The sequence below is a fragment of the Akebia trifoliata genome, chromosome 4 (genome assembly GCF_017979445.1).
Source record: "Akebia trifoliata isolate Shusen 1 chromosome 4, ASM1797944v1, whole genome shotgun sequence".
In the NCBI taxonomy this organism is placed as follows: domain Eukaryota; kingdom Viridiplantae; phylum Streptophyta; class Magnoliopsida; order Ranunculales; family Lardizabalaceae; genus Akebia; species Akebia trifoliata.
In genome coordinates, this window is record NC_141378.1 from 25,247,437 (window position 1) to 25,258,233 (window position 10,797).

At 33.5% G+C, this 10,797-nt stretch overlaps 2 protein-coding genes across 2 annotated transcripts; one reads left to right on the top strand and one right to left on the bottom strand.

The window, feature by feature from the left end:
• The first annotated feature begins 1,125 nt into the window (after positions 1-1,125).
• LOC147404596 (ADP-ribosylation factor-like protein 8b) lies at positions 1,126-7,926 on the top strand. Its single transcript, XM_086437753.1, has 6 exons — positions 1,126-1,321; positions 2,695-2,776; positions 2,876-2,908; positions 3,039-3,160; positions 7,268-7,429; positions 7,525-7,926. The coding sequence occupies exons 1-6, from the start codon at positions 1,284-1,286 to the stop codon at positions 7,640-7,642; spliced, it is 555 nt and encodes a 184-aa protein (XP_086293879.1). The 5' UTR covers positions 1,126-1,283; the 3' UTR covers positions 7,643-7,926.
• Positions 7,927-9,866: 1,940 nt separating this feature from the next.
• On the bottom strand, positions 9,867-10,391 carry LOC147404597 (uncharacterized). The gene has a single exon (XM_086437866.1). It carries the CDS (start codon positions 10,389-10,391, stop codon positions 9,867-9,869), a length of 525 nt encoding a protein of 174 aa, XP_086293992.1.
• Positions 10,392-10,797: the final 406 nt, after the last annotated feature.

Here is a 10,797-nt window from a genome sequence, read left to right on the forward strand (position 1 = left end):
TGTTTTTTAAGAAGAGAAAGATTTATGATTCATTTCTTTAAAACTTTTGGAGAAGATGGTTTCTATTTCTTTAGCAATGAAGAGATAGATATAGAGATAAAGAGAATTAAGGAGAGTAATTGGATAGTTAATTATAGAAGAGGAAAAATAATAAGAGAGAGAAAGAAAGGTGTGAGAGAGTTAAACAAAGTGGTAGGACTCTATTTAATTAGAGTGCACATGTATTATTTTTGTTACTTCGATCTAGACTCTACCTGGACCTTCGGTTCATATAACCATATATATATATATATATATATAATAAAGCACAATTGAGTTGGAATAATGTGTATGATACAAACATCTAATCAATTACAATATTGTGGGAGATAAATCCAACTAGGATAAACCTCTCATCATCTATAATTTTATATGTTAAATTTCTCATCAAGTTATAATGTCATAGGATCCACTTTATTTATTTTATTGTCCAACTTCTCTAATTTTACTATATTTTCTCTTCTACCTTTATAATCCATTTTATTGTTTATCATCTTTTACCCCTTTAATCTTAGATTTTTATAACAATTTTGTGAGTTAAACCTCCCATCAAGTTATATTTTCAACGAATGCACTTTATTTTCTTTATTCATCTCTTCTAATTTTAATATATTTTCTCTTTTATCCTTTTAATCTCATATTTTTAAATAATATTTCTTCAATCAAGTTATAATTTCTTGGAATTCACTTTATTTCATTTATTCTTTACCTTCCTTAACTTTACTATATTTTCTCTTTTACCCCTCTAACTTTATATTTTTTTTACTTTCACACCGTTAACCTAAGAGAGGATGCCCGTGTCATGGGCACCGGTGAACTCTAGTATATATATAAATTTGACCTCAGATTGGGCTTGGATATAAATTATTTTATATTTTCCTCAGCACAAGCCCAGTCATTAGATGGTTCGAGGTTTTGGGGTTGAATTTGAGACCAAAGTAGAACCGGCCCATTTACATTATTCAAACTTTTAAGAATGGTGGCATGTATTCGCCCTTAAGTAGGGCCCAGGGTTTGCACTTTGGATTTCTTTATCAAAAAATTTATAACAGGAGTTCGTATCAAAGTAATATTCTAGTGGAACTTGTACTGGGAATGGCCGGGAGTGTCTCGTATTAGGATTCTATACTCAAACATGTCTTCTTTTGTATATATGATCATTCTCTTTAGTTCAAAACCCTAAGCTTTAATCTTTCTCTTGCAATTCAAGTTTTTGAATACTGTCTTTTTTCATCAATTCATCAATGGGCTTGTGGTCGGCTTTTCTTAATTGGCTTCGAAGGTATTTTTTTTTAATAATTTGAACGTTTTTTTATTTCTGGAAATTGATTTTGATTTCTTGAGAGTTCTATTATTTATGATTGATGATGATGATCCTAGCATTGTCATTGTTGAATCTTTGTTGTTTTATGTTTAATCTGTATCTGAATATTTGGATTTTGGTCCTCATAAAGGAAAATACAGATGCTTGCATCAAGAATATTGCTTTTTGTTCCTCTATGTGTGTGTTGTGTGTTCTGTGGAGAAGTTATTGATTTAAAGTTTGAGGAAATTAAGATTGAGAATAAGACTGCAATCGAAGCTTGTTGGTTGCATAATCTAATTCAAACAGAACTGAGAATTGTAATTTGATTTGCTTAAGGGATGATTTGAACTTAATTTCTACTATTCCATTCCATTGTGTGGGTGGGCTTCAATTTGTTGGTACTGAATTGTGGCGTCAAGAAGATGAGAAACAAAGAAAGAAGAAAATATAGGGAAAAAAAGAAGAAAAGGAATTGTTATTTGGGGATGAAAGAACCGATAATTAAAATAATAATAATAAAAAAAAAAAACATAACAAAAGGCAGTTTGATTCATGGAAGGATTTTATGGGACCACTCACCGATTTGTGTATAAAAAATTACTCGGATTTTCTGATGAGATTGCCACAGTAACTGCTTGTGCTAAATGAAAGAGCTGCTCTAAAAGTTTGAATCTATGTTGTCTGGTTCGTCGGTTCGAATTTGGGTCCATGGTTTGTGGTTCGCCACTCTAGAATGAACCCGGTTCATAGGAGTAGGTAGAGATAATTCGTTTCTTGGTTTGGTTTCCTATATCGGTTTGCTAGCTTGGTTTGATTGTGCATATATATAATTCAAGTATAGAAGTTATAAGTACAATTAGAATGTTAAAAAATTCTAAGTTAAAATAGAAATAAATTAATATAAAAAAATTAAAATTTAAATATAAACAATTAAAAGATATAATAAATTGGTTTGGTTTACCGAACTAATTAAAAAATTATTTGGTTCACTGAGCCCAACCAAAATTCGGTGGGTTCGTGGTTTACTAGATTTCAGACTTTGAACTATTTTTAGCATGCCTAGGCAATGCTGAATGTTAAGTATATGAATTCAGAGTTTCTAGTGATAACTGGGCATGGAGCAAAATTATTCTAATTTTTTAAGCGTTTATCAGTAGCACATCATTTAGATGGGTTAGAAGGCATATTTTTGCAGTGTTTTGATGGAGTTGGGACGTGCCAACCTTAACACATTTTGCAAAAATTTCTTTGAGGGCTTTGGCTCTATCTATTGTTACCTTTTGGCTTGTTTTCGGTTACATGGAATGGGTTTTCATGGTACATAACTTTTTCTTGTTTGTTTGTTGCAGCTTATTCTTTAATCAAGATATGGATCTGACTTTGATCGGACTTCATAATGCAGGAAAAACTTCACTAGTGAATACCATTGCAGTAAGTAAAAAAAAAATTTAGTTTACTTGAACTGCCTATTAGGTTTTCTTTGCCTTTTAATGATGCTAAGAGAGTTTTTTTTGGATTTTTCTTTTGTAGACTGATGGATTTAGCGAAGATATGATTCCTACGGTACATAATCTCTCAAATAATAAGATTCTAGGAGGAAGATGGCACTTCGGATTTCAGAATATCATGTCCTCAATTTAAAATATTTTTGCCATAATTTATTTTATTTTATTGTATATTTCGTGGCCTACAGATAGGATTCAATATGAAAAAGGTTACGAAAGGGAAGGTCACGATAAAGTTGTGGGATATTGGAGGCCAACCCAGGTTTCGCAGTATGTGGGAGAGATACTGCCGTGGAGTTTCTGTTATTGTGTACGTATCTTCTTTGTTTAAATTGTTCTTTCACATAAGCTGGTTTATTGCTCAGATAAAATGTTCTGAACATAACCCATTGTAACATTGACGTTCCTTGAATTTTTAGTAGTGGAGCTCTTTCACGTTTCAACAAAATTATTGTTGATGTTCTTGTAAGCAATTCGGGTTAATAACTAGTAAGGAATTAGTCTTTGTAAGAACCTTGGCCACATTGTTTACTCTGTGATGACTTGAAGCTTCTTTCTAAGGAATCCAACTTGTTTAGGATGTATCCTTGTAGTATATTTCTCTCTGAATCCTATTGTTATTAAAACTACAACTTTGTTTAGTCAGCGTAGTGAATTTCTTTACTTTCCGGTTGGTTTTCGTTCCCTACCAAGGGAATTCTAAAGAACCATCCAACAGGGCTCAGATTTTATTCAATCTCCATGCAATTTTTGAAAATCAATGATTATTTTACTGCTAAAAATTGGTGAAAATTGTAGGATTAGTGGAAAAAAGGTTGGTCAAATTAGCTAGGCTAAGTGATTAAATCTAACAAAAATTGAGTTTCTTGGCTGAATCTTACCACATATCCCCTGTTTTGAGTGGTTAAACTGATCCAAGTGGACTGCTGAAACAAGTCCCATGCTTCCTCATCACCCTCATAAGGGAATTTGAGGGTTTTTTCCTTGAAAAATTCAGAGGTAAGCTCTTCATTCTAAAGGAGACTACTCCATCTGATGCAGCTTTGGAAAAGAAATTGAGGTGAATGAAGGCAATCCCAATTTTGATAACCTAGGAATATTTGTAGGGCCAAGCTATCAAAGATGCTTAGGAAAGATGATGAGAAAAATGAGCGGCTTTCGGACGAGAATTTGAAGCATGATGTAATGGAGTATTGATGGGGTTAGTTGGAGAAAATGCTTCGGTCTGTTTGGTTAAGACTAAGACCTTCATTGAGTATTGTGCTCGCCTAACAATAGGTTTTTCTATTTTGAATGCACTTCAGTGACTGCACTTCACTGAAAACAGAAGTTCATGATTTTGAGAATCACAACCCTTAAATTACTAAAGTGACACATTTCTTAGAACTAATAACAAAAATGGAAAAGAAAGAAAAAAGCTCGAGAGGATTTCTTGAATTAATCTAGGTGTTTTAGCATTGCAAATATATGAATGCATTGATTCTACGATTTATTTGTTATTTTCTAGTTTTAGGGTGGTAAAACCAAAAAATAGAGGTAAATATCAATTTCCTTTCTGTTCAACCTTGCAAACACAATTATGGTCATAGATCAATCTTGCCATGACAATCATATATGTAATTGGGGTTAGCAAGGGAGACATGGGAGATCTAGAAGCACACATACTGTCATAGAATTATGATTTTAGTAGTGAAATTGACACTAGTAAAGATGAAAATTGGTAGGGTTTAGGATCAGATTGTATTTTGATAGAATTGCATGGGAAGTTCTTGATTTTATAATATTTTAAGGCTAAAAAGATGCAGGATGAATGGAGAAAAAGCATCGTAGTACCTACATATAAGAATAAAAGATACCTATAGTTGTAGCAAATATTGAGGTATTAAACTTATGAGCTACACCATGAAACTATGGGAAAGAGTGATCTGATACGGGCTAAGAAAAAAAATGAAGATATTGGAATACTACTTTGGTTTTATGCCAAGTGGATCAACCATTGAGGAAATCTCTTTATTTAGATAATTGATAGAGAAGTATGAAGAAGAGGGGCTCAATGCAAAACTAAAATTATGGAGAGAGGTGTTGGAGTGAAAGGGCTTTAGAATAAGTAGAAACAAGATCGAGTATGTGCAGTGTAAATTTAATACTGACATTTATGAAGAGGAATGTCCTAGTAGAAATTAATGGTCCAGAAATACCCCAAACCAACCATTTCACTATATTGGATCTATCATATACACTAAAAACACATATGTGGGTCCCACTTTCTGTCTCAAGATTTATACCCCATAACTAACATATCTTGAGGACATGTTTTACCTTTTTCTCTTCTTCCTCTTTCCAAAAATTCCCCTAACTTTATTATCTTTCTTCTACACTTCCAATATTACCCCTTCAACTTTATTGTCTTTTCTCTTTTTCTCACTTTCTTAATAATACCTCTCCAACTTTATTATTTTTCGTCTTTTACTCCATTAATCCCAAAGATTTTTTAAAAATACCCCTCCAGCTTTGTTATTTTTCCTCTTTCATCCCCTTAACCCCAAGGAGGATTCCCGTGCCGTAAACACGGGAAAACTCTAGTTATACAGGTGGAGAAATTGGGGAAGGTCTTTCCCATAAAATTAAAAAGGAATTTACAAGTTGAAGGTTCTAAAAGAGGGAAAGGAAGTCCCAAAAGAATGTCAATTGAGATATTGAAAGTGGATGTGAACTTACTTTCAATAATAGAAGACATGGCTATGATAGTTTTGAATGAAGGGACACAACGTGAAAAAAAACCCCATATTTGATGGTCCAAGGCCATCGAATTTCATAAAATTTGATGGACTTTGACGGTCTAAGACGTCAAAATTTTCATTGTCGAATATTTTTTTTAGACAGGCCAAAACCGTCAAATTAATTGAGGATGGGAGATATTCGACGGCTCTAAGCCCTCAAATCTGGGGAACATAAAAAATTTGATGGCCCTTGACAATCGAAATTTGGTTTCTAAAGTTCATGAGCCTTGGCCAGTCGAATTTCCCTGCTGAAATTTTCAGTTTTCACATAGTGGGACATGATGCCGACCCCAAATCTTTCGGTTGAGGTTCAATGATGAAAATGATGATATTTATTGAACTGTTTCATCTTGAATGCATTACCCCGCTTTGTTGTTTTTTTGTGATCAGTAAGTTATTGAGTGATGCTACCATGCTTGTTTAATCATTTTCTAATTTAGTGGTTTAAAAGGAGTATGTGACTTACATCGAGATTTCCTTAAAACACCCTTCCTTGTGCCTAAATCATAAATCTATTAGGCTTTGAAAAGGGCCAATCCTTGTGCTTTCTACACTTTTTCTAAGCATTTTGTCATGGGGTTGTTTATTTGCATAGGCAATTGTAGCAGATTATAGTAGCTCAAATGGTCCAATTCTGTTATGTTTTTGGTTTTTCCCTATTACCATTGGGCCTTACATGGTAGCTTTGAAAAAATTTCCTAGGAAAATAATAACTTATTGTAAGCTTCCAAATTGGGCGTTAGTTATAAATAATAACAAACAATTCTAGATTACAGAACATCGCCCAAATTATATTCCCCCATATGAAGTAGTACTGGTTTAATTTCCTGTATTTTTTGTAAATTTTCTTATTTACTAAATTTATACTATTTTTATTTATTTATTCTATCTTTATGAAATTTTAAAGGTCGTGCTCATGAGGCTCATGCCTCATGCTTTAGGCCATTAAATGAAATGCCTCACCCCCACATCTTCACATTTTTCCAATGTTTTGGCAATAATTCTCTGTAACTTCTCTGTGTTGGCGGATTTTTCATGCCAAATTAAACTTCCACAACCTAATTCCAAAGTTTAACTTAGCAAAATTTAGGGTGAAGTCAAAAGTTTAGCCAGCTTGTTTATCATTATTCGCTGCCCTATCGTTCTAAAAGAATTCCTAGGAGTTGTGACCTAGGAAGTGAAGATGGTCTTGAGTGTTTACTCCCAGTTATTTTATTTTTTTCTGAAAGCTTGTACACTCCCAGTCTTTTTGTGACAAATTCTCTTCACCAAAGAGGAGCAACATTATCTTGGAAACCTCAATTCTGTGATGCACAAACATAGGAAAAATCACCTCACCTGGAAGCATTTATACTGAACACACAAGATGCATGTCAAGACAACATGATTGCATTGAGTGGTGTTGATCTTTATGAGATGGCAACAAATTTATTATTTGTTTCCTATGCATGTTAATTTAGTTGTGATCAGATATGTTGCTCAGTTACGAGCCTTATGTTTGAATTGAAATTGAGATATTGATTCAAGTTCTTCCCTTTTGAATCATATAATAGCCTACCATTTTAACTTCAACTATGTTGTATGCTTGATTTTACTGTAGAACTCGTATTGGACTGATTTTCTCTTACTTATTGCAGTTACATTGTCGATGCCGCTGATCATGATAACCTGGCCATCTCAAGAAGCGAACTTCACGACCTGTTGAGCAAGCACTCCCTTCATGGTATCCCCTTGTTGGTATTAGGGAACAAGATTGACAAGCCCGAGGCTCTTTCTCAACAAGCATTGATTGATGACATGTAAGTGAAGATGGTTTTGAGTGTTTAGTACTTTAGTTTCTCAATTTGGTTTGTAAAAAATTTCTTGGTCTTGAGAGTGGACCCATATCGTGCAGGGATCTCAAACTGATAACCGACAGAGATGTTTGTTGCTTTATGATCTCGTGCAAAAACTCTACCAACATTGACTCGGTCATGGATTGGTTAGTGAAGCGTTCCAAATCAAGGACCTGAGAGCATGATAAAGCTTCCCAGTATGGAAGTCTAACCAAGTTTCTGATTATCTGACTGTTTTTTTTTTTTTTTTACTCTATAGTTTTCTTTCATTCAAAATATTACATTTTTTCCCTTTTGATTGGGAGTTTTGGGGTTTTAGGTACTTTGGCATCAATCTCTTTGTTAGGACAAAAATATTAATTTGACTTTTTATGTATCTAAACTCATTGAAAATATCTTATAGAAAGTGAAATAGTAATCTTTATTTTGCATCTAGGAATCTGGAATAAATGTGTGATTCTAATGTTTGTTGCATCCACCATAAAATATGATGGTGAATTTGTATTTTATCAATATTTGCTCTCTTTTTTTGTCCACTAACCCCATCAAAGCATAGCCGGCAATACACATGCCAAAAATAAGCGCGATTGGATTCAAATATTTTTATGAATAATGTTAATGCTGAGGTCACCTTAGGCTGGAACCTCATATCGTACTTCTTGACTTGAAAGTGTATGGGAATCATAGATGCTTTTCATCGAGATACGAGTGAAAAAGCATCTATGGTTCCTATCCATTTTCACGTCAAGAAGAGCGATATGAGGTTCCTGCTTGAGGTCACTCCTTCACGACTCTATATTTATAATTATTTTAAATATTAATATTAAATAAATTTAAATCTGTTTAAATGGTTTGACCCACCTGGTTTTAAACCCTTGCTTAATATAAGATTGATGAGCTGTATCACGTGGAATATCATCACTCACATCACAAAAGTCATGTGCATCCTTTAAGGCCCTTCATAGTTAAAAGTGATTCAAAATGTAATAATAATAACAATAATAATAAATTGGTAGGCCAAGGTATCCCTCCAAAAAGGGAGAGGTCTTGAGTTCTACCTTGCCTTTTGTGAAATTTTTGCCAAGGCATCCCTCCAAAAAGGGAGAGGTCTTGAGTTCAGCCTCGACCCACCCACACTGTACGATTTTGTGAAATTTTTTTTGCTCTCAGAAATCTGGGATCCACCAATCACATGTACTCACATGTATTGAATGGAATGGCATTCCTAATTTACAAAAATAGGCAAATGTCCGGAACAATAATAATAACAAAACCATCTCTCTATATTAAATGAAAAACATGGCTTAACATGCTCAAACATCATTAAAAAATAAGTGAATAAATGAAATGGATTCTCACTCCATTAAAGTCCCCATGAATTCAGGAATTTTTATTTATATTAGAGTATCTTTGTTTATGCTAAAATAAGATGTACAGGTACTTGTTAATTAATCTTTTCTAATTATAATTATAGTGGTTAAAGATTGTTAAAAGTATCATAGGATGCTAACCTCATATTCATGTTTATCTATGACCAATGCACTCTCTCTCATACTAGATGTTCATAGGTATATCCAAAGTGCTGCTTTTCAAGTTCTGAAAAGAGAATTGCTTTAATTTTTGGATATATTGGACGTCAGATTTGGAGACGATCGTGTTGATGTGGGAGTACTTGTAATTGTTAAAAGAAGCTAATCCATTCTATTGTGCATTAGAACATATAGAAGGGAATGAATTATATTGGACCGGATCTTTGAAGGAAGTGAACAATCTATTAGAATACAAGTTTTCTATTTTATTGATGCCGGTGTACTAACGAAATTAAGGGGAGTTTCGACCATTTTCTGTTTAGGCGGAAACCTTATTCCTCTTTTTCTTATATATTGGTTGAATTCATCTAGACTTTTGTAGTTCTATGTCTCTTGTTTTATTTCAAACAAATCTTTCCTTTTGCCTAAAAATAAAACATTGACCTCCCAACCACCTATATATTCATTATTAATGGACATATCCCAACCTAATCCTAGCATGGATACACTAACAAAAATTCAACAAACAACATTAAAATAAATGATGAAACAACAACAAAAAAAAAAAAATCTTCACAAACTCTCATCATCTTGGTGACAACCCATGCCCTCCAATTCTCTCTCTAAGGAGATTTAGAATCCATCACCTTCTCACACTTACTTTCTCATCCAATTTGAATTCGAATTCCCACCCTTTACATTAGGGTGGGAATTCAAATTCTCACTCTTTATAATAGAAAAAGATAAGAAGAGAAAACAAAACAATCTTCATAAACATTTCTTACCATGTCATCTCGGTGATAAAATATGCTTCAAATTCTCATTCTGAAGAGACTGAGAATCCATCACCTTCCATTTTTTTCTCCCATAATCTATTTCATCGATCGCTTTGAATTCCCACACTTTATAGTAGTCACCAAGTACCACCAAATTGAGGTGCAAAGGATTGCAAAAGATCGCCCATAAATCACCAAACACAATAGTATTAAGGCTATAACGATGGGCAAATCATGATTAAATCTCCTCCTTTGAATTAAATACACATTCTTCTTCCTTGTTCTTCCATCAGTGCGAGATCTTGGTGTTGGTTCAGCTTCCTTTGACCTTAAGTCAGTCTGGGACTTAACCAAATCTTCTGAATTATGTGCTACAGGCTTTTCTTTATTATCATCGAGCCTAATATTATCTTGTTTTTTATCTCTAAACTTCACCACAATTGGAACCCAACCTTTTGAATTGGAGTAACCAAATCGCACCATCGAAACGTCTTGTGAACCCATCTCTTCATAAATCTTCTGTCTCCTCTCATTGAGCTCTGCTAAAACCGTAGCAAATTTGTCTAGACCACATGTTGAATATGGGTTCTTCTTGTTCTTGTTGTTGCTTCTACAATTCATGCTCCTTCTCCTTAATTTCCTTGGTGTTGAAGAAGGGGCCCATGGGTCATCTTTTTCTTCTTCATGAAAATTGTGACTCCCACAAAGAAAATGTTTCAACATTTGAAACTTTTTGTTGATGGGAAGTTGTGTTTTTTCGATAGTTTGGATTGATTGATAGATAGATAGAAAATTAATGAGAGAGCCACAGATTTCAAAGGGTATTTTTTCAACTACTAGTTTGATGAAAAAACAAATCCAATGGAAGTTTCTATATTTATTGTTGTGTTTTGACTTATGATAGGCAACACTTGGCGGAAGGGTTGGAATTGGTCCATCAGTCTTAATTTATTATAAGAAATATTATTAATTTAAACAATAAATTTTATTTAAATAATGAAACCTTGTTTGTATATTTACCGTTACT